The sequence below is a fragment of the Tursiops truncatus genome, chromosome 11, assembly GCF_011762595.2.
Source record: "Tursiops truncatus isolate mTurTru1 chromosome 11, mTurTru1.mat.Y, whole genome shotgun sequence".
NCBI classification, from domain to species: Eukaryota; Metazoa; Chordata; class Mammalia; order Artiodactyla; family Delphinidae; genus Tursiops; species Tursiops truncatus.
Window position 1 is genome coordinate 10,462,689 of NC_047044.1, and position 27,794 is coordinate 10,490,482.

The following is a 27,794-nucleotide window of genomic DNA, read 5'->3' on the forward strand; positions in this document are numbered from 1 at the left end:
AGCTCGGTGAGGATGAGGAATTTCAGCTATTTGGTTCACCGATGTATCCTCAAGGCTTGAAAGAGTAACTGGCACATAGGTGTTCAATCAACATGGATTGAATAAATGAATAAGTTGAAACTATTATTCATAAGCTTTATGGATGAAGGGGTGCAGGAATGTGCTCAGCGTTGCACAGCGAGTGTGTGTGTGTGGGGAGCCAGATGGTACTTTTACTGAAGGCTCTAGGCTCGCCTCACTGAGTCCTGGAGAGCAGGGATTGGTGAGGGAGTCAGGAAGTGGCTATGCAGGTAGGGCCTGGCCCAAACTGGGTGTCAGGGTAGAAGGTGTGGAAGGAAGGATCTGAGGATGGTGACGAAGGTGAGGATGGTGAAAGGAAGGAGGACCAACACAGGAAAGAGGAAATGCAGGAATTGGGCCTTTGGCCTCTGTTCCCTTCTCCACCATTTGCAAATGTGTTCCTTGGAGTGACTTGGGTAACCCCTAGGAGGGGGTGGGCAAGTAGAGCTGAGCTGTCCTCGAAGCAGCTATAATCAACTAATCCAACTGCTGGTTTTCTCTGAGGTGGCTACCTGTGTCAAAATCCCCTGGGGAACTAATGAAGAAGTCAGGCTCCTGGGCGACCTCATATTCAAGTAGGACTCCCGGGACGTGGCCCAGGAATTTGCAGTCCAAAGTTAGCGTTATCCTATGCTCAGTCCATCCCCGGCTCCCTGAACCCCCTTTGCCTGCTCTGGTTCCTCAAAGACCTTAGATCCGAGATGTGCACGTCCGGGGTAATACAGACCCACCCGATGGCCTGACTGCAGCTTAGCGGGATCCTGGTGTCCGACCTTCCTCTGCCCCAGCTCTTCGTAACATCAGCCTCTCCCAGCTCGATGCTCAGGTATACCAGGTAGGGTCACACTCGCTGTGTGACTGCGTTGTGTGCCAACGGGGTTAGAGGATAAGGGGCTGGGGACTGAAAGGTCTGAGCAACCCCGTTCCGCCCCCCCACCCCCATCCATACCCCTTTCCAGCGGGTAGGAAGATCTGGTTTTTACAGAAGGGTGTGGCTACAGAGGCCGATATTATGACCCTCCTTCCACTGGCTGGAAGGAAACTAGAGAACACGGATTTCACCAATAGGAAGGCAATATGCAAATATTGCCCAGCGTTAACTGGCTGATGGACAGATGCGTACCATTCATTCTTGTGCTCTGAGATTTGGAGCTTGGAGCCCAACTTTGAGGTAGAGGTTGCACTTGGAAGCAATTATTGAACGTCCACATCGTGCCAAGTCCTGTAAGTCCTGTGTCAGGGCGTACAGGGGTGAATAAGACCGGCAAGGCACCACCTTTGTGGAACTTACATTCTAGTAAACTAATAAGAACATAAATAAATGAACAATTTGTTTTCTAAATTTCAGATCTGGGTGGTGCCACGAAGACAGTGCACCAGGGAGCTGTAACACCAGTGATGCTGTAACAAGTCCTGCAAGGGTGTATTCTAAGAGCAGCAGAGGAGGGCAAGACCGATTACCCTGGTGGTGGAGTGAGAGGTGCAAAGAGGAGGTGCCCTTGAGCAAGCAGCTAAAGAAGGAGGAGGAATTTCCTCCCCTAGATGAGGGGGCAGCATGTGGGAAGTACATACTGAACTTTAGGAACCCCAGGAATTGTGAGGTAGGTGGAGGGAAGAGTGTGCAGGGCAGGAGAGAGCAGAGTTATGTGACTTTGGGCAAGTCTTTTACCACCTGAGCCTCGGTTGGCAGAGGATTAAATATAATGTAGAACTCATAGTATATATGTGCACTCAATACATGCTAAATAAGGAAAGCGCCAGGTGGTCACCACTACTGTCATACTGGGAGAGCCCCTCAATTGCGTTCCCTAGATTTAGGGCTTTGGTCCTACCCCCCTCTCTTCCCTTTCCCCCAAAGCTTATACCTTCAGGGCTTCTGTCTTCACTTCTCCCCCTGGAACTTAGCACACTGGCATTTTATCTTCCTGCCTCCCTAGGGGACAAGGACTCCAAGTAGATCAGGAAAGACTTGGATAAGCTCCAAGAAAGGACTTCCTTCTCTTTCTTTCAGAGTTGCAGCTGCTCGGAGGAGGGGACAGCGTGCATTTCCCACAGATTTAGAAAATTCTGGAGCTGGAAGAAAGGTTTGCGATAACATATATAGTCCAGAGCTTTTTTTTTTAATTTAATTTTTTGTTTTTTAGATTTTTTTTTTGATGTGGACCATTTTTAAAGTCTTCATTGAACTTGTTACAATATTGCTTCTGTTTCATGTTTTGGTTTGGGTTTTTGGCCGCGAGACATGTGGGATCTTAGCTCCCCGACCAGGGATCGAACCCACACCCCCTGCATTGTAAGGTGTAACCACTGGACCGCCAGGGAAGTCCCTAGTCCAGAGCTTTTCAATTTTTTTTTTTTGACAGATATCCAATGTAAGAAATGCACTTTACATCAGGACCAGCTGAACTCAAGTTTTATGAAGGCTGAAGTTTGTAAAATTTAGGGACCTCTTTAAAAAAAAAAGAATAAAAATTATGTATGCAAAATCAGGTGTTTATTTAGAGCAAAAAAATAAATTCCTATAAATTACAAACTTTAGAAGTATGACGGGGATTTCCCTGGTGGTCCAGTGGTTGAGACTCTGAGCTTCCACTGCAGGGGGTGGAAGTTCGATTCCGGGCCGGGGAACTAAGATCCCGCATGCCGTGTGGTGTGGCCAAGACAAACAAACAAAAAATAAAAAGTAAAAAAAAGAGTCTGACAAACACCATCATCATAAAGTCAGAACAATAAGAAATTTTCACTCAACTACCTGACGTATTGCTTTACTACCTTTTTTCTGCAATTTGAGGATGCATGCTTTTCACATAGCAGTGACTTTCTTATATTTTCTATAAAGAGAAAGAAAAGTCAGGCTTCTAGCATGTTTGATCAAAATGTTTTTTGTTTTACTATTTTAGAAAAGTTTTTCTCAGCTTTGCAATCAGTTTTTGGTAATGTCATGTAAACCTAAAATGTTTAATTTTGTCAAATTTGGGAAAGACAAATTTTCTGTGTTGTTTCACTAGGAGCCGCAGACTTTGTCAGAACAAAATGTGGTGTGTATGAGGCAGAACCCCATGAGTCATGATATATAAAACATTTGAAGACATACACAGATGTACTTGCTATGTACAGTACTGTTATGGGTTGGTGTCCTACAACAGAGGCATCCTGGTTAATTCTATTGCACGTGATTCTCCCGCCCCCAAAAGAAAATAGCACGTGGTGCATTTATAATTAGATATGCTGTGTTATTAATTGTGTTCCCAACGGCGTGGACTTTTGCTGTAACTAGATCAGTGGGAACTCAATCCTCCACATGTAAGTTTACACGTCTGAGAATTGGAAGAGTTTTCCATAGACTAGCTTCTGGCTCTATACGACGCAGACCTGGGTTCTCCTCCACTGCCCACATTCTTCCCATGTCAGGTGCCTAGGTGTCATGGTGACGTAGTGATGTGACCTCTGTCCCTGCACCTTTATGTCAGGATACCAGGTGAATTGACATGGTGACTGGGTATGGGTGATTGGAGTATTTCTGGGAACCATTCCCTACACTAGGATGCTAGAACTCACCTAACTATTCTAGAAGTTGACTGTGAACCTTTTAACTATAATCTACTAAACTCAAACTAAATGTAGGTCCAACTCAATTTCCCATTAGTTGGATCTCAGAGTAGTCGGACACAGCCTTTGGAAAGAGAAAAGTGTTTTACTGATATGGAACAATCTTCAAGATATATTAAGAGAATAAAAGCAAGGTACGAGACAGTGCGGCACACTTGCACCTGTGTGGTGTGTAGGGTATCTCTGGAAGGAAGCAGAAGGGTATCCGCCTCTGAGTAGCTGTGGGGACCGGGGTGGACGGGGGACTTGTTTTTCCCTGTAAAGCCCTTTTGAGCTTTGCGAAGTGTTTTTTAAATCGCACACATGTCTTCTTTTCCTTTTCTTTCTCTCTTTTTTTTTTTAGGTAAATGCTTAGCAGTTGACAATCTATTTTTCAACCTAATTTAGATTGTTCTCTTAGTGGCCAGCAGGGGGAGGCAAATGCTTTCTCTCTTTTGGAGAGAGGTTTTCCCCTTCTACAACCTTCGGAAAACATCATGGCTGTGCCCTGTAGCTGGAACCCAGACTCCAGGTGGGGTCTTAAAAGGAAAATAAGTGAAAATAAGTTGTCATTACGAACTCTAGGGAATCTCTGAATTTTAAACTAGCTTTATTGAGATATAATTCACATGCCGATCAGGAGCTGGGCGCAGGTGGGGATTCGCGGTTGGGAGTTGTAATCCAGGTGTTGCTTCCGTACTCCATGGATCTGCCGCATCGGCTGTGACCAGGCCATTAGGGCATCCAAGCCCCCACTGTCCACAGGAAGACTGGGTGCTCTGGACGCAGGGGGAGGAACCGGGCTCAGGGCTGAGGTCTCCTCCCTCTCCCCCAGGAAGGGCACTCCAGGACTACCCAAGTAACAGAAACAGTTTGCTTTATTGTTTAATTTCTAGAGAGATGTTCTCTATGGAAAAAATGTTCCTCTTGCCACTTATAAGAAGCAGAACATAGAACATTATGGTCTTTTGTGTAAATCCACCCAGTACCACATGTGCATAGGTAGGTATGACCCCGAGAAGAAGCCTCCCTGGTCCAAAGGACCTGGGTAACATGCTGGGAGGGGATGGGGGGAAGAGGAAGTGAAGGGGCAATGCACTACTGAATTGGAGCCACTGAAAATACCCCCCTTCTGAGCCCTGTGATGAGCGGTTCCTGCTGCTGATCTACCATCCAACCACCCATTCGTCCATCCACCCCTCACCCACCCACCCAACCACCTATTCACCTTTTCATCCTCCCGTGCACTCATCCATCCATCCATCCATCCATCCACCCTTGAGTTAAGATCAACCTGATGAGGTCCAGCCAAGAGCTGAGGAAGAGTTCTAGGTGGAGGGAACAGCAAGGACAAAGTCTTGAGGCTGCAATGAGTTTGGAGAATCCACGGGTCAGCCTGGCCAGGGGGCATGTGTGATGAGATGAGGCTGCAAGGTGGACAGGACCGGATCAGCGGGACCTTGTCAGCCAAGGGGGGAGTTTGGATTTGTTCTAAGTGTGAGAAGAAGCCACTGGAGGGTTTCAAGCAGGAGAGTAGGGTGTTGTCATTGTCATTTTACAAAGACCCCAATGGGTGGTGAGAAGATTGTGGGGGCAGGAGCGGAGAAGGGGAGACAGTGAAGTGGCTGTGACCCACCCCTTCCTCCCACAAGGGCCCTCCCCAATTCCAGGGGAGGCGAGGATGACCCAAGAGCTCCAGTGGACCTAGGCAGTCCTGGAAGGATGCGTATTGGGAGTGTGGCCAGGTGCAGCCAGCAGCTGGGGTTCAGGGTGAGGCCACAGAACCTGGCGATCAGGTTAAACGAGGAAGATCCCTGGACCAGACGAGGTAAGAGCTCTGTGGATGTCCGTTGAAGGACATCTGGTCAGAGATGCAGAAGCAGGGCTGGACATCCAAGCAGACCTGATATTAATATTTAATAACAGCAAACATTTATTTATTCAGCTGAACATGGGTCGGTACTGTGGCTAAAACTTCACATACATTCTCCCTTAAGGCCCACATCTACCCTGTGAGGTGTGACAGTTACAGTTCCCATTTTGCAGATGGACCAGCTGAAGCCCAGAGAGGTTACATGACTTGTCCAAGGTCACACAGCTATAGACAGACCTCCCTGTGCCTGAGGCTAACACAACTGAAGAAAGATTGTGGGAATAAGAGGGGTTTTTCTCTGTATAGGGACTGGAAAGCACAGATCATAAGCCGTAGATCTGTCCAGGGGAAACAGGGCCCCGATCTTGCTGGTGTGATCACTTGGCCCCTTGAGATGGTACACTGTCACCAGCGTCTTTCTCCTTACCCATCATGCTCTAGTCCCAGGCTCCCTGGGCTCTGGGAGGATGGACACTGGCTTCCCAAGGAGAACTGTCCTCCAGGGGCAGGGGAAGTGATGTGCTCACCAGCCAGAGTCCAGGCTGTCAGATGCTGCTTGTTGCAAATTCGCTCCGAGCTTCTGCTCTCTCCACTGTCCTGGCTACGCGGCTTCATCGTCTCAGGTGAAACCTCTGCCCATTTAGGAATCCTCCCTCCAAGCAAGGAAGGAAGACATTTGTTTCTTTACTTAATTTTTAGCATCTATTATGCGCCCCACATGCTACAAAGGTTAACTTTTTTAATTTAAAAAATCTTTAAAAATTCTCACAATTGGGAATTCCCTGGTGGTCCAGGGGTTAGGACTCCGCGCTTCCACTGCAGGGGGCACGGGTTTGATCCCTGGCTGGGGAACTAAGATCCTGCATGCTGCATAGCAAAAAAAACCCCAAACAAACAAACAAACAAACAAAAATTCTCACAATCACCCTGTGAAGAAGATACTATTAGCTCCCTTTCACAAATGAAGAAACTGAGGCTTGACGTGACTTGACGTGGCTCCTCAGCTTGCAGGTGACACAGCCAGGATGTGTTATTTGCCTATTCGATGCCAAAAGCTCGGTGCTTTCCATGAGCCCCCCTCCGTCCTGGCACCTCCTGGTCTCAGAAAGAGGAAGTTGGAGAGGGAATGAGCAGGGAGGGAAGTGTGGACAGATATCACTGATGGGTTGATTTGTTTGTTCTTTGGGAGGAGAAGGCAGGAGAGGAGATAGGCAGGGAACCCACAGACCTCAGGACCAAAGTCCCCCAACAGCAGGAGGCCTGGTGGGTGACAGTTGCTGGAAGCCACGGGCCAAACTGTCCATTAAGCCCAGCAGAACACAGTGGCTCAGGCCCAGACAATTTTAGGGGCCCACCAAAATGTTTTAATCTCTTATAAAATCAGAAGAGGAATTCCCTGGCAGTCCAGTGTTTAGGGCTCCACGCTTCCATGGCAGGGGGCACAGGTTCCATCCCTGGTCGAGGAACTAAGATTCCATATGTCGCGTGGTGTGGCCAAAAAAATAAAATCAGAAGAGAAAATGAACTTTCAGGTCGACAATAGTGTTTTAATAAATAACATTGAGGGACTTCCCTGGTGGCTCAGTGGTTAAGAATCCGCCGGCCAACGCAGGGGACACGGGTCGATCCCTGGTCGGGGAAGATACCACATGTCACGGAGAGCTAAGCCTGTGCGCCACAAGTACTGAAGCCTGCACACCTAGAGCCTGTGCTCCGCAACAAGAGAAGCCACCGCAATGAGAAGTCCGCTCTCTGCAACTAGAGAAAGCCCTCACATAGCAACGAAGACCCAACGCAGTCAGAAAGAAATAAATGAATAAATTTATTTATTAAAAAAATATATATGTACCATTGATATATTTTTTCAATGCAGTCATAAAATATGATTAAATATATGTATGTTTACGTCTATGTGTACGTAATATATATTTTCTAATGGAGGAAGGGACCCATGAAAGCAGAAGCACCTCAGGCTCGCAAAAGTCATGATGGGGCCCTGGGAGTTTGCAAGGAGAACATCCCCACAGGCCTGGGGCTCAGACTTGGCCGCCAGGTGGAGGTGAGCAGCCTTCCTTCCAGCTGACACAGGTAGGGCACTGGGCTCCTGATAATAATGGCAAATCTTTTCTGTTAATTATTAACGAAGTACCAGGCTTTGTCTCCCTTAATCCTCGCAACACTTATTGCTCTCATTTTACAGAGGAGGAGACTGAACTCAGAGAGGTTAGAACCAAGATTCCAGAGCTGTACTGACCTCCAGATGACATTGGAGAACCCCCTCGGCCCCAGGAATCTGGGACTTTCTGAAGCCTTCCATTGGGGTGTCATTAATTATTTTCTAGTCGTTTCCTGTGCCCAAGCTTGTCTCCCTACTAGACTTGGCCTCTTTAAGGCCTGGCTTTATTTTGTACTTTTCTTCTATGGGGGCCCTCAATCCCATGCATTTGAGTCAAGCCTTTTGTGCTTGTGTTCCATGAGGGAGACCCTGTGTGGCCGGCTAGGCCATGTCCTCCTTGGCACCTCAGAGGTGGACACGCCAGCAGCTTTGTTATGGCTGCTCCTCACTGTCGTCCCTCAGTGCAGCCTGGTGGCCTGCGGTAAAATTCAGCGAAGGCAGATCTGTAAGCGCCCATCATGAAATCCTGGGAACTTGCTTTTGTAGCCGCTTTATTCACTTAACACTGTACCATGAGCAAGGAACCACGGCCACTGAGGGTCTCCTCAAAGTGTGATTTCTGATGGCCGTGTAATAGTTCATTTATATTTTCTTTATTTTTTAATTTTTAAAATTTATTTATTTAGTTATTTTTGGCTGTGTTGGGTCTTCGTTTCTGTGCAAGGGCTTTCTCTAGTTGCGGCGAGCGGGGGCCACTCTTCATTGCGGTGCGCAGGCCTCTCACTGTCGCGGCCTCTCTTGGTGCGGAGCACAGGCTCCAGATGCGCAGGCTCAGTAGTTGTGGCTCACGGGCCTAGTTGCTCCGTGGCATGTGGGATCTTCCCAGACCAGGGCTCGAACCCGTGCCCCCTGCATTGGCAAGCAGATTCTCAACCACTGCGCCACCAGGGAAGCCCCTATTTATATCTTCTTAGCACCATTAACTTAGCCAATCCTGTAGTATTGATGTTTCACTTTCTAACTCTTCCTTGATGATGATGATGATTTTTGCTGTTCAGTCAGTCAGTCAGTAAATATTTATAAACATGTACTAAGTGCTGAGAACAACTTTCTGATCATCCGGCTTGATTCAAGGGTAACATTTGGAATATTGAGCAGAACATCTGAAAACCTACGAGAAGGGGCCAAAGTAGTAGGTAGAGGAAAATTCATAGCTTTAAATACAGTTATTAGTAAGAAGAAAAGATGAAAAGTCAATGAACTAAACATTCACCCCAAGAAGTTAGAAAAAGAGCAATAAAAGAAAAAGTAAAAAAAAAAAAAAAAAAACCCCTAAAAGTTAATTAGCATAAAAGCAGAAAATAATGAAGGGAACAAAACCAAGAGCTGGTTCTTTAAAAAGACCAAGGTTGGGCTTCCCTGCTGGCGCAGTAGTTGAGAGTCCGCCTGCCGATGCAGGGAACACGGGTTCGTGCCCCAGTCCGGGAAGATCCCACATGCCGCAGAGCAGCTGGGCCTGTGAGCCGTGGCTGCTGGGCCTGCACGTCTGGGGCCTGTGCTCCGCAACAGGAGAGGCCACAACAGTGAGAGGCCCGCGTACCACACACACACACACACACACACACAAAATCTTCCATTGATGTAAAACATACACACAGAAAAGAGCACAATTCATGAGTGTGGTCATGTTCTTCTGTCTTTAAACATTCTTTTAAAACAAGTGAACTTTTAAGTTCTTTTTATTTTGTACTTTCTACGGTGGGCTAGAATTACTACTATCATCAGAAAAATGTCACCTGTACAAGGTGTAGTTTCTGTTGATTAGAGAGTTTCTGTTTATGAAGCCCTTTCAACTCCTTATCTTGTTTGGGTTTTACAATGGCCCTGGGAGAAAGATCAAGAAAGAATCAGTTTCCTTGCGAGGAAATCACTCTCATCTCGGGGCGGGCCGGGAACTCAATGTCGTGTCCTCTGTGAGTGCTGCGCAGTGAGCCACCTGTCAGCTCCTGGCACAGAAGGGCCTTCAGCAGGGCTGGCCCACCGGCGCCCCACCCAGAGTGGCTACCACCAGCTCTAATGGAAAACTCTCAAGCTCGCCAGACCAGGGCTCTAGAAAAATTCTACTTCTGGGAATCTGCCTTAAAAAAGTTGTCACGATGTCGCCAGATGTTATGTGCAAATAATTGAATGCAGTAGCATTTTTAATAGCGAACACTTGGAATTAATGTACGTGTTCAGCAGAAGGAAATAGGTTGAATAAATTTAGTCATTGAAAGGTAGAGTATTTCACTGCCATTAAGATATAGTTCTGAAATATAGATTTGTGGGCTTTAATGTTTACTGAATGAAGCAGGACCAACAATTGAATAGACAGCGTGTGTCTATGATATAAATCCATTGAAAACCGCATGGAAGGAAATACGCCAATAAAATAAGCAGGTTCGGGCTTCCCCGGTGGCGCAGTGGTTGAGAGTCCGCCTGCCGATGCAGGGGACGCGGGTTCGTGCCCCGGTCCGGGGAGATCCCACGTGCCGCGGAGCGGCTGGGCCCGTGAGCCATGGCCGCTGAGCCTGCGCGTCCGGAGCCTGTGCTCCGCAACGGGAGAGGCCCCAGCAGTGAGAGGCCCGTGTAACGCAAAAAAAAAAAAAAGCAGGTTCCATCCTGGCGGTGGGATTATGACTGATCGTATGTCAATTACATAAGTAGCAGGAGTAAAGAGCAAAGCAGGGAAATCCCATTACCCACCCCACCCTCCCCAGCCCTCCACTCCCTTCCCTACTCAGTTTGTTATTGATACTTGTAGATGTTTTCTTTGAATCCACCATGTATTGCTTTTAAAACTTACACAGACAATCAGAAAAATCATGAGGTGAGGGCAGAAAACAAGAGACTCTCAAAATGAATCTGGACATCATAAAAGTATACAGATTTTTACCAACAAATCTCTGTTTCAGGATGAGAAAGTGGGGCTCAGGGCTGTTGGGTAGCCTGACAAGCTCACGTGGTTTGTTCCCGCTCCTGGCGCCCAGTTCAGCGCTGCTTCTGGGTTCACATGCCCTCGAGATCTGGGAGGAGGCTGGGAAGCTGGGCTGGAGGGAGGCCAGGAGGATGCTCTGGGCTGAGTGGGCTGGGCCGGGGTGAGGAGGCTTCTGCCTGTTTGTTCTGGGTACCAGGAGGTGCGGATGGAGAAACACCCTGGCAGAAAGGACCAAAGTCCTCATTTATGGCCTTGGAGGAGTTAATGTGTAATATTCTAGGATATAAGCTGGGCTGTGTGGTGAGACCCTGAGCCCAGATCTCCGGGAGCCACCGAGAGCTGCCGTGAGGAGCTGCCACCATGTCGGTGAGGATGCTGGCTCCCCACTGCCCACCTCCTCCAACCCTCTGCCTCTTCGCCTGAGTGGGGGTGGGGTGGATGCTGGCGGAAGAGCATCGCTGCCCCTCCAGCCTCCGTTTCCTCATCTGTATACTGAGGAAGTTGGACAGATCACCTCCACAGCCCACCCCCTTTTTAAAAAAATATTTATTTACTTGGCTGCGCCGGGTCTCAGTTGCTGCACGCGCGGGATTTTTAGCTGTGGGCAGGTGGGATCTGTTCCCCAACCAGGGATCGAACCAGGTCCCCTGCATTGGTAGTGTAGAGTCTTAACCATTGGACCACCAGGGAAGTCCCTCCACAGCCCTTTAGCACCAAGGTCCTCTGCTCCCTCCACCACCGTTCTTAGCCTGTTTCTTTCCCCCTCTAGCCTCAGTTTTCTCATCAGTAATTTTCTTTTTTTTCTTTTTTTGCCTATCCCCCTCAGCTTCTGGGATCTTATTTCCCCGACCAGGGATCAAACCCGGGGCCCCCTGCAGTGGAAGCGCTGGAGTCCTAACCTCTGGACCGCCAGGGAACTCCCTCTCATTAGAGGCAATCGTGGCAATACTGCTAACATCTATAGACATCTTTAACCTCTTAAAGATGAAGAACTGAGACTCGAAGATTAACTTGCCCAATATCACAAGCTGTACATTGCGGGGCGGGGGTTCTTTGAGGCCCCTCGCTAATTCTTTTATTGCAAACCCGGCTCTGCCATAGCCTCCGGCGTGGCCTTGGACAAGGTACTTGGACAAGGTCCCCTCCCTGAGCCTCAGTCTCCCATATTTGGGGAACTGGATCACAGATGGCATCTTCTGAGGATGGTATATTGGTTTCCTGAGGCTGCCTTAACAAACTGATTGTCTCGCAGTTTTGGAGGCTTGGGGTCTGAAATCCAGGTGTTGACAGGGACGTGCTCTCTCTGAAGGCTCTAGGGGAGGATTCTTTCACGTCTTTTCCAGCTTCTGTTGGTTGCCGGCAATCTGTGGCCATCCCTGGCTTGTAGCTGTGTCCCTCCAAACTCTGCCTCCGTCTTCACGTGGTCTTTTCTGTGTGTCTGTGTTTCCGGGTCCAACTTTCCCTCTTCTTATAAGGACGCCAGTCGTATTGGATTTAGGGCCCACCCTCAGCCACTACGACCTCACCTCAACTTGGCCCTATTTCCAAATAGGTCTCATTCACTGGCTCCGAGGAGACATGGTTTTCCGGGAGACAATATTCAAGTCAGCACGGGTGGGATGCAGGGTGTGGATGTGACTGGAGGGTCCAGCATGGATGGCACGGTGCTCTCCCCACCCTCTGCCCCCCAGGGAGGACCTCTGTGCCCAGAGACTTTCCCTACTTTCTCCTACCCCTGGTCATCTCATCCCTCCCTTTTTTTCCTCCTTCCTCAGAGACCACCTAGTCCAAACCTCTTATATTAAAGATGGGGGAACCGAGGTTCGGAAGGCGGCACAGCTGGCCCCTAGTCACTTGGCCAGCTAGGGACAGAGCTGGCACTAGATCCCGACCTCTGACACCTGCCCCCACCCCGACCCCAGCTTTGCCTCCCTGTCTCTCTCTGGGCTTCAGGCTTTGTTAAGCAGCGGGGTCAGGCCCCCTCCCATGGGCATCCCTGTTTGTCCAGATACACCCCGAGCCCGGCTTTTCTCATGCCCCTGCCCTGCAGCAGCCTTAGGCTCTCGGGTTCTTCTGTTTGAGCCGGGCAGCCAGCAGGATGTACAGGGGCAGCGGGGGTGCTTCTCCCCATCCCAGTCCCACCCTGACTGTCCCAGGGTCCTGGTGGGTGGCGCACGCAACTAGGAGGAGACAGGAGAGTCCTCACGCCATCTGGTGGGGACTGTGCGTGCCGCAGGGCACACAGCTGTGAGGGTCTGCTTGGCGGCAGGGCACCCATGTTCTCCTTGGGGACGGACTGGATAACCTCTCTAAGGAAGGCATTCTCTGTCTATCTGTGAGAGGCTGAAGGAGAATTTTAATCCAGTCTGGCCGGTGATCCAGCTGTTACCCTAGGCGCCCATCTGAGGAGTTAGGTCTCCTGCCTCCGAATCCCACTTTCTCGAAGGCAGGGAGATTTCCCCCCACCCAGGGGACGTCTGGCCACGTCTGGAGACATTTTTGGTCATCACAGCTTGGGGGAGGGTGCTACTGGCACCGGGTGGATAGAGACCAGGGATGCTGCTCTACCACCTACAGCACACAGGACAGACCCACAAGAGTGATCCAGCCCCAATGTCCAGGGTGCCGAGGCTGGGCAACCCTGCTCTGAGGCATCATAGGGTCTGACGTGCTGTGATGCTCCACTCTCCCGGGCTTGGCAAGCCCTCTTTCAGGCCTTCCTTTTTAAAAAACTTTGTTTTATTTATTTATTTATTTAAGCTGCGTTGGGTCTTCATTGCTGCACGCGGGCTTTCTCTAGTTGCGGCGAGCGGGGGCTACTCTTCATTGTGGTGCATGGGCTTCTCATTGCGGTGGCTTCTCCCGTTGCGGAGCACGGGCTCCAGGCGTGCAGGCTCAGTAGCTGTGGTGCACGGGCTTAGTTGCTCTGCGGCACGTGGGATCTTCCCGGACCAGGGCTCGAACCCCGTGTCCCCTGCATCGGCAGGCGGATTCTTAACCACTGCGCCACCAGGGAAGCCCTCAGGCCTTCCTTTTAAAAGGCACTGCCTCCAGGAGAACTGGGCAACCCTACCCCTGTGCCAGCAGGGGAATATTGATCCTCCCCCCACGGACACTGCCCCTGACTTTCAGCAAAGCGCCCTGGTCCCACGAGTCGGTTCAGGGCTTCCCAGGTGTGCTCCCTCCAGAAAAAAAAAAAAAAAAAAAAAAAAAAAAATCAGTGAACAGAAATCCCACAATGTAAACGTGTTCTCCCATAAAGTGTTCTAAATATTTGGTGGCTGCTATATCCTGTCTGGCCCAAGCACACACCCTCCAACCATGGATGTGAAAACTGGACATTTTCTCAGGCTGGGATAATGAGCTTTGAAAACCCAGCTTCGAGAGCCTCCCTCTAACCGTAGTAAAGTTGTGGGAACCCCTGCTCTATGGAAATTCAGACAGTGCCAAGGTCGATGGAAAAATAGGAAGCAGATGGATACCGTAGTAGCAATAAATAAGCACAATGACCACAGTCCCTTGATGTGCTTTTAGCCCGTGCCCTACTTGTGGGCTTCACAAACGTGAGCTCTCATCCTCCCAACCAGCTCAACGGAGGCGCTGTTAACCTCAGGGCCTCCAACAGCATCTGTCACACAGTGGACGCTCGGCAACTGGTTCTGAGTGAATAAATCAAATCAGCCCATTTTATAGATGAGGAAAGTGAGGTAGGGAGAGGGATTTTGATGGACATGTTCAGACATGTGACTTACGGAGCTTTATAGATTCTTCATTTGGGATGGGCCTAGACCTGCCTGTGATACAGTCATTTTCTGTCAGTAAAATGACTCCAAGTTCGTGCAAGAACTAAGCATATCCTTGTTTGGGGGGTTTTGCAGAGGGTGCTGTGCATCATCACTTGAACACGTTTGGGAACAGTGAGGTGGGCAGTAGTCATTCTATCCATGTCATAGATGGGCAAACTGAGGTTCCCTCAGCTGGGCCCTATGTCTCCAGATCTGGCTGTTCTTCAGGCCGCAGTGGATGAGAGTGAAGCAAAATGGGCAAGAGAGGGGCTCCGGGAAGCTCTGATCTGAGCACTCTGGCTCTTTCCCTTCCCAGCTCCGTGCTCTCATGTGGGCAGAGGGAGACTGAGGCCTGGGGCCAGGTCGGGATGGGATGATGCTGGTGAATGGGCTTCAGCAGCAGAAGAGCGCTGGGCACGTGTGTGATTGATTTGTGTGGGTTGTTTCTCTGTTGGTGCAGGGGAAATTTGAGATTATGAACATGGACATGAAGGTGGGGACAACCCTGAAGATCAAGGGCAAGATTGCAGACTGTGCTGATGGGTGAGCCAGTGGGGGGCAGGTGAGGCAGGACATGCTGATGGGTGAGCCAGTGGTGGGAGGGGGAGGCAGGACATGCTGATGGGTGAGCCAGTGGGGGGAGGGGGAGGCAGGACATGCTGATGGGTGAGCCAGTGGGTGGGAGGGTGAGGCAGGACATGCTGATGGGTGAGCCAGTGGAGGGGAGGGGAGGCAGGACATGCTGATGGGTGAGCCAGTGGGGGGGAGGGGAGGCAGGACATGCTGATGGGTGAGCCAGTGGGGGGAGGGGGAGGCAGGACATGCTGATGGGTGAGCCAGTGGGGGGCAGGTGAGGCAGGACATGCTGATGGGTGAGCCAGTGGGGGGCAGGTGAGGCAGGACATGCTGATGGGTGAGCCAGTGGGGGGGAGGGTGAGGCAGGAGGGGGAGGGGGGCTGCCCACAGACCTGGAGCAGGCTGGGAAGGGCAGCCTTGTGAAATGGTCGGACAACGAGCGTGACCTCAGACCAGGGGCCTTTTGTACACTCTTGCACGCTCTCACCCCCTCCCACACCCCTGCTGGCTCCTCTTCTGTTAGGGCTGCTTTCACATCTGAGGCTTCAGAATCCACAGCGGCTGCCATGTGCTCAGTTTCCTTGGTCCCCAACAGACGCTGAAGGGGCAAGTGAGAAATCCCGGAAGCTCTGCCCAGTCCTCTGCGAGTCAGGTGCCTCTACTGAAGGCCCAAACCCCCGGGGAACCACCCTCTTGACCCAGCTGAAGGGTCAGAGGCCGGCCTTTCACACGCATTATACTAGCGACAGCCGCCAGGGGCCGCCAAGTGGTCTTGTTTGCCTTCTCTCCGTTAGAACCAGAGGCATTTCTCCGCCTCAGGTGTTACAGCTCAGCGTTGGCCTCTCCTGTGTGCAGGACAATGTCAGCATTTCTTGGGACCGATCTCCATCAACTTTTGGTTGGGGAAGGGCAGACAGACGCATTGTGTAGGAGCCAAGAGAAAATCACCCCTTTCTCCTGCGTGGGTCCCTAAGGGTTGCAGAAATGTGGGATACCTCTGGTCTGAGACGTCCCAATGAAGGCACCCCATGACTCAGAACATCCCACTCTCAGGGACCCTGAAGGTCTATCTAACTCAGGCCCCTGTAGTGATCTTTTCAAGAGATCACACAACTCCTGATTGCATACCTCTAATGACAGGGAGCTCACCACTTTAGGTGTCCAACTATTTATGGCCAAACTTAATGGGTCTTCAGAGAGTTGAGAACAGCAATTCTTTCCCCCAGGATAGACACCTTCATTTCCTGAAATGTCACTATTAGTTACCCTCTTGTCAGGAACCTTAGTCTGTGCTCTAAATGGAATGTGATACTCCAGTGCCCAGTCTGATCAAGTTGTCACCTCCCTTGTTTTAAGGCACAGACCTTGATTAACACAACCTTTGGTGATTCTTCCAGTTTGTGGTCAGCCCTGCGCCCCAAGCTGCTTTGGCCAGGGCTGGCCCCTTATTCTCACCTGTTACTCCTTCCCCTGCAGCTTTGTGATTAATCTGGGCCAGGGGACAGATAAACTGAACCTGCATTTCAACCCACGTTTCGATGAATCCACCATCGTCTGCAACACATGGGATGACAACTGCTGGGGGCAGGAGCAACGGGACAGTCACATGAGCTTCACACCGGGATCAGAGGTCAAGGTGAGGTCAAAGGCGGAAGGGGCCTGAGGAGGATATCAAGGAGAGAGCCCAGATGGTAGGGCACCCTGGCCCACCAGGCACTGCCGTGGCCCCTTTCCAGGGTGCTCCTGCCTCCCTGATGCCTTCCCTCCCACTGCACCTCCTCGTGACCTTCGAGAACAACGAATTCAAGGTGAAGATGCCAGACGGGCACCAGTTGACCTTTCCCAACAGGCTGGGCCACAACCACTTGAGATACCTGAGTGTGCAGGGCGGGTTCAGCATCTCCTCCTTCAAGCTAGACTGAGGGCAGCACCTCGCCAGAACGCAAGACCCCGGAGCGGATTCCGACTCCCAGCTACCTCCAGTCACGCGGGATCAGCCGCCCTTGGGTCCCCCGCTTCCCATCTGCTGTTCCTAACCCTCTGCGCTCATCCCCCAAGGCTAAGAACCAACAAAAGAATCCACCTTTATAGAGTCTTTCCGTGGTAGGAACTGTGGTGCTTTCCACTATCTTAATGCTCCCAGCATCCTCATGACACAGATGAGGAAACTGAGGCATAAGGTCCTTGGACTGCCGCATGGGGGTTGGGATGTGCTCCCGAACACCTCTAAGCCACCAGTCCTGCCTGCTTGTCCCCTTTTATCACCAGGGCAAGTGCCAAGCTGCCCTGTGGGATTATGGTTCCAGGCACCTGGGCTCGGGGCTGTTCCCGGAACTATAGATAAGGGCTCCCACCTGGGCCTCTTATCGCAGGGCTATTCATTCCGGCCTAATTACTCATTACCCAATGCCTCGGCCCTTCCCCTCACTGGGGCCCCCTGGGGGAGTCCTTGACTTTCCAAACCCAGTGCTTAGGGGACTCAAGCAGGTGGCGCTGACATTGTCCTCCCAGGTCCTCAAGCATCTTGCAGGACACCTTTTATCAAAAAAGCCTTTTTTAATCAGGACCCACAGGCAGGTCTGGGGTGCACGGGAAAGTGGGATTCCCCCACTGTGAGGTCACACCTGACTTTTCTCTGAGGCTTCTGGGACAAGTGGGGTGGCGGGGGGAATGTCAGGGAAGCAGCCTTAGCAAGGGCTGGGGCTCTCAGAAAGGCAGTGGGGACCCTGCTGGGGGCAACTCCAGGATGAGCTGGGGCAGGCGGTCCCTTTGGGAGAGGGGACAAAGGCTCTGTGTGCTATGCTCCCCACCCCCACCCAGCAAGGGCAGCTTTCCCAGCACAAAGGCTGCACTGTGAGGCGAGGCCCTCCAGCTGGTGGGGATGGCCTGGGGTGGCGGGTGGGCCCGAGCAATGGCTACTGGGTCCAGAGTGGCAGTGGGGGAAGGCCAGGCGGCCCAGCACGGCCCATGGGAACACGCAGGTCCCAGGACAAGCCTGGTCTCCTCTGGCCTCCCTCCCATGTCTGTCCTGCAGGGGTGTGGAGGGGTCTGGGGACAACTTGGGTTTTCTCCCACCTGTCGTTGGCAGGACCCAGCTGTCAGGTGAGGGGCTGGCTCTGCGCCCGGGGGGTTCATAGGCGGTACCCCGAGGCTGGCTGGGGTCCCGAGCCCATGCCCAGCCGCTCACACCTTGACCTCGTCATCCTCCTCAGCTTCAGCAAACTTGAAGGTGTTGGCTTGCACCGAGCTGGGCACGGAGGCCCTGCTGCCTGCCTGCGGGGGCCCCCACCCTTCGTCCAGGCTCTCCCAAGAGGCCCGAGCCTGGGGCAGCGCCTCGACCAGCTCGCGCCGAGCACCCATCTCAGCGTAGTGGCAGCTGCTTTGGCTGCCACGACGGCCTGCTCCCCAGTGCCTGCCGGGGCCCACGCCAGCAGGTGCACAGGGACGCTCCCCTACTGGGCTGGCCCTCGCCTCGGCCGTTGGGCCCAACCCCAGGGTTACCCCATTGGGGCACTGTCCACGGGGTGGGGGGCTTGAGGCAGGGGTCGGGGGGTTTGCAGCAGGGGCTGGGGCATTTGCAGCAGGGACTGGGGCTGGGGTCTCGGCTGCAGAGCCTTCTGAGAGGCTCATGACCCCCAGCAGCTCACTGAGGAGAGAGGGCCCAAGGTCGAGGTCCAGGCGGAAGGACAGGAGGGAGTCAGAGCGGCGAAGCTCAGGCTCAGAGGGGAAGGAGCTGTCACGGTCTCGGTCACGAGGCTTTTCTGGGCGAGGCAGGCGAGAGATGGTGCAGAACCCGGAGTCCAGGCCTAGAAGAGAAATAGGGACCAGGGTCATAGCTGGGGTCCCTAACCAGGAACTGGGGAGGGGAAAGCCAGGACCAACTCCAGCTTGCTCTGTGGCCTTTGGCAAGCCACTCCCCCATCTGGCCTCAGTTTCCCCCGTCTTCCCAATACAGTGAGCCCCGTAGTCTCTTGTGTGATCCTCCTGTCAACCCTGGGAATTTACATAATCCTCATTCCCACTTTGCAGATGAAGAAAGTGAGGCTCAGTTTGGGACGAGGGGAATGGCTAGCTCAGGGCCACAGAGTTTGATGGGCTGAAGCCAAGCCTGGAGCTCAAATCTCCTGACTCTCAGTCCCAGCTGCGAACTTGTGTGACCCCTGGTTCCCTGCCATGAACCTATAGCATACGGGCTGGTGTGTGGGCACAGGGATGGAACCAGCACCCAGAGTCTGACTACATAGAAATCAAGACCCAGAGGACCGGCAAAGGCCCTCCAAAGGTCCTCTGTCCCAGCCCCTGGCTCCAGGACTACGAGGACTGAGATATAGTGGTGGGACTGTGGACCAGCCCTCAGTGAGGTTCTAAGCATCACCCCTGGAGACGGAGCACCGGAGGAAGCCTCCAGTGCTGGGGCAAAACTGCAGGGCAGGAAATGGCCACCAGGTGGCAGCAGGGGCCCCGGTTCCCAGGTGAGCTGTCCAGAGGGGGAGCCAAGGTTACACCTGCCACTCCCCACCCCGGCAGGAAGGGCCTCTGGCTTCTGTCCACGCGAGTGGTTTTCCAAATTTGCCAAGTTACAGGAACCTTTGTTCACATAACGACACAGCGACAGCTCCTGTGTCCTGAGCACCTACTATGTGCCAGATTCTGGGCCACACTGAATATGTGTATCATCTCACTGAATCTTAGCAGTGACCCTGAGGGGCCCATTATACAGGCCAGGACTTGACTTAACAGCAGTCAGTTGGATCACTGGGAATCAGGCAGAACCAGAATTTGAATCCAGAGCCCTGGCTCTCTGCCTCTCCACTATATCATTCTGACACAAGGGAGCTGCTTCCATTGAAGTGGGCAGCCAGGCCAAGAGCCTGGGTGTGGGGTGGGGCAGCTCAGGGGCAGGTAGAACTCAAACCCCATCTCCTCACCTCTTAACCTCAGTGTTTTGGGGAGTGAGCAGGTTCCCACCCTGTGACCCCCCCCACACCCGCTCCATCCATGATTTGGGGTTTGGGCCTGACCTCCACGGAGGCTGAAATGCTGTGGGGAAAAGAGCTCACTTGGAGTCTTTCCTGAACCATCAAACCCCCTGGGACTCAGCCTCTGGAAAATAGGCAGATAGCCCAGGCCCTCACCGTAACTGGAGTGGCCATCTGTGGAGGTGGCAGGGCTGCGGTCGAAGCTGAGCTTGCCCACCACGAGGCTGTCGTAGGCGGCCTGGTTGAGCTGAGGCAGGGAGATGGCGTTCTTGATGATGGGGGAGATGGCGGGTGGAGCAGGTGAAGGCGCAGGTGGGGAAGCCATCCTCCGGGGCGGCGCCCCTACCCTCCGCACCAGCTGCAGCTTCTTGGCCAGGAAGCTGCGGGGCGAGCGGTGGGTGCCCCGTGAGCTGCCACCGTGGTTGCTGAGGAAGGAGGTGTCGCCGAAGACGTCCCCGCCACGGCCCACATGCATGGTGTGGCGGAAGTCCCCGAGCGGGGGGCTGATCATGTCCGCAGTCAGCCGCCTCTTCCCCTGCGAGCTGGACACCCAGCCCACGGGTGAGAGCTTGCCCAGGTTCATGGCCGGGGCTCCTCCGGCCCCCTGGGGGCCCGGCATCGGCTCTGGCTGTTCACAGCTGCTGGTCCATGCCCACGGGGGGGCCTGGGGAGGGCGCTGGGCTGGGCTAAGGGTCCGCTTCTCAGCTCCCTCCTTCTCGGTGAAAGGGGGCGGATGGAGCCTGCGCCCCTGCTCTCCTAAGGTGCTGCCCCCAAATACTGAGGCTATGGGAAGTCCATGGCTTGTCTGTCCCTGAGGCCTGGCTCCTAGCCCTGTGGAAGCAGCTGTAGGTGTTCTGTCCAAGAACACAGAAATGCGGACAGCCCCTCTCCTGCCCAGGGGTGGAGACCTAAAAGAAAGAAAAGTAGTGGTAGGCCGGGGGGCATCCTGGGTCCAAATAATAACAGCTAAAGAGAACAAATGGGGACTCCCTGGTGGTCCAGTGGTTAAGACTCTGCGCTTCCACTGCAGGAAGTGCAGGTTCCCTCCCTGGTTGGGGAGCTAAGATCCCCGAATGCTTCGTGGTGTGAGCCAAAAGTAAAAAAAAAGAACAAATGATGGGGAACACGGAGAAAATGCTGAGCAGACAGACACACAAAGGAGGACGCATCGCATATTTCCACGTACAGAAAATTTAAGAACAGGCAAAACAAAACAATGTGATAGAAATCAGAATTGTGGTTGCCTTTGAACAGGTATAGACTGGGAGGGGGCACAAAAAATTCATCGAGCTGCACACTGAAGCTGTGTGTAGGTAAAAAGTATGAGTGGTCGTTATACGGCGCCCACTGATGAAGCACCTACTGAGCGCCAATGGCTTAAGTTCATCACTCATTTAACCCAGACAACAGCCCTGAGGGAGGCTCTATAGAGAGAGGAGAAACTGAGGCACAAAGAAGTGAAGGGACTTGCCCGACGCCACACAGTAGGCAATGGTGAAGCAGGGCTCCCAACCCCAGAGCCCTTGAACTCCAAGGGCCTCCTGCTGGTGGGTTGAGTAAGTCACCTCCCTTCTTGTTGGGTTAAATTGTCTTCCAGCAAGGCCAGGAGGGAGGAGGTGCCCAATGAAGGTTTTGTGAACTGCTGTGTAAACAGCAGAACCCTTCGCCTTCTAGATGCTTCCTGGAAAAAGGATCCTGTGGTCAAAAGTGGTTTTTCCAGATGCCTACTACATGCCTGAGCATATTCAAGGCTCTGAGAAGGCCCGCAGGAAAGAACATTATCATAGTTTTGACAAAAGCCTTGTCACCGGGGAACAAGTTTTGGAAAGAGCTGGTGCCAAAAGCTATTTCTTGCCTACTCCCTGCCCTCCTGATCTCTCCCCCACTTTCTTCCCCAGTCCCAGTCTTCCCTAAGCTTCTCCTGGTCCGACGCTACCCCTTCTAGTATCATAGAAAGTGTACGCTGGAGGACACCTATGAGCCTATGTTCCCACATTTGGTTTTCCTGTGGCCCAGAGAGGCCAAGCTTGCTCAAGGTCACATCAAGAGAGCTGGTAGAGGGCTTCCCCTCTACCTTCCCTGGTGGCGCAGTGGTTGAGAGTCTGCCTGCCGATGCAGGGGACACGGGTTCGTGCCCCGGTCCGGGAAGATCCCACATGCCATGGAGTGGCTGGGCGCGTGAGCCACGGCCGCTGAGCCTGTGCTCCGCAATGGGAGAGGCCACAACAGTGAGAGGCCCGCGTACCGCAAAAAAAAAAAAAGAGCCGGTAGAGACGTCAACTCAGAGCCTTTGACTCACGTAGCCTTTACTGGCCCGTGGAGCCCAGTCTTGTCTCTCCAGATCACAACACACTCTGAGGCTGGGGCCACTGCCTGGATTTTCCCTCCTCCCTCCGTCCCAGCACTCAGCTTGGGCTCTGCAGGTGGCCAAGTGCCAAATCAATACCAGTTTAATCACAGGAGTTCTTTGTGATACCTTCATGCCAAAGGTTCACCCCTTGTCACCTTCCGAGTGAGGGTAGGTGGAGGATTCAGTGGCCTCACAGTGTGACCTTGGGCAAGTCATTTACCTCCACAGGCTCGGCACCTGAGCTGATAAACGTTGATAATGATTCTTAACAAGAACACCTAGATCTGAGTGTCAACTTAAAAAAAAATTTTTTGCTGCCACCTCCAAGCGTAAAAACCTCAATTCTGCCCTTCAAATGTTATTTGAAATTCAAAATAGGTTAAATAACAAGATAAAAACAAAGGAGGCAATAAAACAAAGCCTGCTTTGTTTTCTGACTACATTCTCTTCCCTTCCCACCATCTGATCCTCTCCCAACCCTAACTCCTCCCCCCTGGGGGGCGGTTCTGAATCATCCCTTTCCCTGGCACCCCAGGCACCAAGAAGTCCTTGTGGAATGTTTGCTGAAGTTATGAAGCGCTCTGCATTTGGCCAGCCACTGCATGATGTCATCTGATTCTCCAACAGCCCCGAAAAGCTGGAGGGTTAGCCCATTTTACAGGAAGAGCCGCGGCTTGGAGAGAAGGAACTTGGCCAAGGTCACATGGCAGGTACCTGCCATGCGCCAGGTTTCCCTGCTCTGCTGAGATGAGGATTAAATCTCTGGAGGAGGGGGGGAGGGTGTCATCCTGAAATGTCATGAAGAGGGGTCACTGTGTCTGCCATGGGGCCACACCCACCTCTCCCCAGCCCCCAATTCCCTGGCTTCTAGAAGCAGCCCCTCCTTTCTCAGCAAAAGGGGCTCCAGCCCCCACCCAACACCCATGGCCACTTTGACTTGTGAGACCAGCTTCTGCCCCAATCTTGTGATGCCCCCACCTCCCAAATATCTCTGGGCACCTCCAAAAGATCTCTACCCCACCCACTGCTGTAGAGAGACCTGCGGCATTGTGGAGCCGAGGGCAGGGCACTGCTACTGGGGACCTGTTTTCCCACGTGGAAAACAAGAACTGCATCGAAGCTGGTCCTCTCGCAGGAGAGTTTTAAGAGTGGAAGATGCTGTCAATTAAACCCTTGGCTCCTGAAGCAGGGCTGGGTTTCAAAGCCAACATTCTGACACTAACATCTCTCATTCTGGGGACCCTTGATGGCAGCCCGCTTGGCACTTGACTCTGACCACTAGGTATTGCTGGTGGTTAGGGGTGCCCCACCTGGCCCTGGAGTAAGCAGGGCTCCGGCTGTCCAGGAACATGGCCTATCTCCCCTCACCTGTCCAGGAATACTACCTGCTAATGCTCACAAATACCCATTTTACAGATGGAAAAAATGAGGCACAGAAAGGGAACTGACTTGCCCCAAGTCAGAGAACAAAAAAAAGTGGTGTGGCTGGGAACCTCCCCAGGAGTCGACCAACATCAACAGTAAATGCCAGGGGAGTGGGCGAAGACTCCAGGGGTGTGGGGAAGAGTTGTTGGGGTCCGGGCAGGTGCCCAGCCGCTGAGTACAGAAGGGCAGGCCTGGGAGGCAGGAGACTCAGCTCTGCAGATTCGGTGTCTGTGACCTGGGCTAGAGTGGTCACCGTGCAGCCTCAGTGTCGCATGTTTACCCTACAGAGGACAGTCAGGCCTGGGTACTTGGTAGGTGCTTGCTCAATAGCGGTGGTGACCACGAGGACAAGATTTGGGGCCGGAAGCAGGGACCATGCGTTAGGGAAGGCCAGCAGGGGCCGCTGTGGAGGCACCTGTGGTTGGAGGAACCAAGGTGGGGGGAGGGGGAGAGGCAAGGCTGAGTCGGGTGTGGGGGCCGCGGCACCCTAGCGTTCACCTGGGGGTCACCCGCAGGCCCCTAGCGGGCACTACCTCTCATCCTGGAGGCCACTCCCTGCACATAGCCCCCCTCTCGCAAGTGTCCCGCTGGGTAACACCACCCCTGCCAATGCGCAGCGGGACCCTGTCTCTGTTAGGGCTGCTCTGGCCTCTGGAACAAGGGGTTAACTCCCTGGGGGCTGCCTTCTTCTGGTTCTCAGAGTCCAGCCACTTCAAGACGCGGAAACTGAGGCCAGAAAGAGCGTAGCAAGCTGTCCACAGTGGCAGCGGAGACCCCGTTCTCAGGACGTCAAGGGGGATAGTAGTAGGAGGGAGCACCTTGGGCCACAGGGGAGGAAGGAGGAAGAGGGGGAGACGCTTCTTGCCCAGACACCCCAAGTTAGAGCCGAATCAGCCTTTGGCTCGGCGAGGCTGACTGGCTTCCGGCAGGGTCTCCCCGAGTCCTCGGTTCCAGTCCCTGCGCCGCGTTTCGTGCGGCTGTGGCTTCCGGGCCAGTCCTTTCACCAGTCTGAGCCTCAGTTTCCCGATCCAGAAAATGGGCTTCAAACTTCTCGAGTCTTGCCTGTCTCGGCAAGAATAGAACAGTCTCGAGAGCAGTCGGGATTGGAAGTCCCGGGAAAGATTTTGGCCAGAAAACATTCCCTCTGGGAGGTACGGGGTTAGAATGCGGAGGGTCGCTCCGCCGGTAAGGGGGCAGCCGGCTGCCTTGGCCCGAGGGGAACCGGACGGGATGACCTCATCCGCTGCTCCGGCCTGGAATGCGGCGGTTGGGGAGGGGGCAGGGTGCCTGGACCATCTCCTCAGCGGTCCCCCCCCCTTCCCGCTCTCCGCGCCGGCCTCGACAAGGGGCCAGACATTCCGACACATAGCCCCCTCCCCGTTCCTTCCCTTCCTTTCCCAGGGCAGGAAGGAGCCTAGACTGCCCTCGACTCGCCCCCTCCTCCCGCAACCCGCTTTACCTTCCAATTCTCTGCCCCACTCTTCTCGCCGGGAACATTGCAAAACAACCCGAAAACTTGGAGCGTCCCGTTGCCGCTCCCGCGGCCAGCGCTCCGGGCCTGCCTGTTGTCACCCGGGGCGACGTTGGCAGGCTGGCCCCCCTCCCCCGCTCCTTGAGCCTAGCGGAGGTGCCAAGTCCCCGCGGCGCCGCGATCCCCCTGCCGGTGTCCACGCCCACCCCGGGCTCGACGACCCGCGGGCCAGCTCGCAGTTACCTTCTCTCCGCGAGCCGCAGGAGCTGGGGGCGAAGGGCGGACGCGTCGGCAGCGCGTCCCGGCGCGCAGCCCGGGCGAGTGGCTGGGCCGGTCTGCGCCGCCCTGGCCGCGGGCTCCGCGGGCTGGCTCCGGGGGCGGGGGCGGGGTGTGGGCCCGCTCCCTCCTCCCGCCTCTCCCCTCCCGTCTGCGGGCGGGGCCGGGCCCCCGTCCCGGGCACCGATCACGCCGCCCCGAGCGGCGGCGGCGAAAGCTGGAGGGGGAGCGGCGGGGACGTCCGGTCAGGCTTTTGCCTGCTGCCTGGGGCAGGGGGAGCCGGGGAACGTGCGGGTTGCCGGGGCGAGGTGACTCGGTCCTCGGATCCCAAGCCCTCTTCCACCGTCTCCCTGCGTGGCCTTGGGACGCCCTGACCTGGTAACTCTCGCTGCTGGGCTCTTCAGCAGCTCCCTGCGGGAGTTTGGGGAACAGGGAAGCCGGATCTCAGAGGCCTTGAATGCCAGAGTCCTGCTTAGACCTTGAATTCTACAAGCTGGGATACCCACCCTTACTCCTAACCCCCCTTTCCTTTTTGCTCCAGTACAGGCCCCCGCGGGTACCAGGACACAGACATGAGCCAGACTGGGGTGCAGGCCACTGGTAGAGCGGTGTGTTGTGTGGTCAGGGCTCTGGACCTTGGAACTCAACAGCCTGGCTTCCTATTTTGTTCTGGTCACTGCTTAGCCTTTCTGTGCCTTGCTTTTCCCATCTGTAAAATGGCATAATAGCAGCAGGCATCAGATGTTATGTTGTTAAGTGTCCTCTGCTGTGTCAGCACCTAGGAATCTTGCTGAACAATTACATGAGGTCGCACCTCAGATAGATGGGTTCCGACAGCTTTATTGAGCACCCTCAACCCCACCCGTGAGGGGCAGGGAATCAGCCAGGGACAGCACTCTGTGCCGTCCTCAAGGAGGGGAGATAGATCTCTGATCCCTGCCTCATGCTGTCTTGACCTCCTCTGATACTCCCCTGTGACTGTGAGGCCCCTGAGGACAGGCAGAAAGACCTGGGGCTGTCCTCGCCCAAAGAGACCCCTAACCCAGCCTGCAGGAGAGGGGCGGGGCTCAGCAAGGTGTCCTAGAAGAGGTGATACCAGAGTTAACTTGTAAAGGACACACAGGCAGAGGGAAGGGCAGTGGAAATGCACACACACCTGGCAAGAGATAGAACAAGCTAAGGATCTGCATGGAGGAGGCAGGTGTGGCTGGAGGAGGAGCCATATTTACACACACGTGGAAGGAGGATGTTTTTGCGGTTCAGACCGCTGTGCTCCTTTCATTGGCTCCCAGAATCCTCGTGCTGGCCACCAAGAGAGGGGTTATCTCCCTAGCTGGACAGATGGGAAAACTGAGGTGTAGAGAATTCCAGCACTTGCTCACACAGCAGTAGCACCGAGACTCCAGTCGGTCAGAGCTCTTTCCCTGGGGTCAGGCTTGAAGATGCTTTGCCCCGGGAAAATTTGGAACATCTCAGAGGCACTGAATAGCATGGGGGAAGGGGGGCTGCCCCTGAGAGGCCCAGATGGGGGGCACAGTCAAGGGCTGGGAGAGACTTGGGCCAGGCGTTGGGGGATTAAGCTTGGGCCAGGTGTCCCACCTCACCAAGCCAGCAAGCAGTGTGATCAAGTGTGAATTTGGAAGCTCTTGCTGTGAGCCAAGAACGTCCGTGAAGGACAGTGACGGAGGCAGGGACTAGCGCTCTGTGGTTATCATCCTTAACAGCAGTAGTAACAAGCAGCATTTATTGAGCATCTAATGCATACTAGGCCCTGTAGTCCCTCACATGCGTCATCACATTTAATCCTCATGAGATCCCTGTAGGGGCAATACTGCCATCACGTCCATTTTGCAGAGAAGCAAAGTGACTTTCGCAAAGCCTCCAACGGTGGCAGGATGGCCACACTTCCCGGTTTGCCCAGGACGGTCCCAGATGATGCCTACTGTCCCAGCGTAATTATTAATAGCACTTCCTTTCACTCTCAGAGGTGACCTGGTTAGACAATAAATTACACATCTAGTCAGAAGACCCCCGGAGCAGCTGGCAAAGTTTGGTGTGATGTCAGAGGCCCTGAGACCACGGGTAAGGCACTTGGCCTCTCTGAACCTCAAGTTTCTTGTCTGTAAAATGGGTATAATAGCAGCGTGGAAATTTGCTGCTCGTGGGAATTTACTACTTGCTGAGAGCCCCAGAGATATGGCCGAGAGAGCGATGTTAATGGAGAGAGTTACAACCTGCCGTACATACTCTCTATCTGCTTTAGCTCCGGGCTCAGGGGCAGGCAAGGAACAACCAGTGGTTGAGAACCTTCCTACTAT

At 53.5% G+C, this 27,794-nt stretch overlaps 2 protein-coding genes across 3 annotated transcripts; one reads left to right on the forward strand and one right to left on the reverse strand.

The window, feature by feature from the left end:
• Positions 1 to 14,859: 14,859 nt before the first annotated feature.
• On the forward strand, positions 14,860 to 17,028 carry LGALS2 (galectin 2). Its single transcript, XM_033866098.2, has 3 exons — positions 14,860 to 14,942; positions 16,452 to 16,611; positions 16,751 to 17,028. The coding sequence occupies exons 1-3, from the start codon at positions 14,875 to 14,877 to the stop codon at positions 16,895 to 16,897; spliced, it is 375 nt and encodes a 124-aa protein (XP_033721989.1). The 5' UTR covers positions 14,860 to 14,874; the 3' UTR covers positions 16,898 to 17,028.
• Positions 17,029 to 17,511: 483 nt separating this feature from the next.
• Positions 17,512 to 25,626, reverse strand: CDC42EP1 (CDC42 effector protein 1). 2 transcript variants are annotated; one of them, XM_019943157.3, is made up of 3 exons: positions 25,444 to 25,626; positions 20,111 to 20,862; positions 17,512 to 18,781 (listed from the first exon to the last, which is right to left on the reverse strand). In XM_019943157.3, the coding sequence occupies exons 2-3, from the start codon at positions 20,571 to 20,573 to the stop codon at positions 18,159 to 18,161; spliced, it is 1,086 nt and encodes a 361-aa protein (XP_019798716.1). In that variant the 5' UTR covers positions 20,574 to 20,862; positions 25,444 to 25,626; the 3' UTR covers positions 17,512 to 18,158. The 2 variants fall into 2 exon arrangements, with proteins under 2 accessions (XP_019798716.1, XP_019798714.1); XM_019943155.2 differs by lacking the exon at positions 25,444 to 25,626 and adding an exon at positions 25,189 to 25,385.
• Positions 25,627 to 27,794: the final 2,168 nt, after the last annotated feature.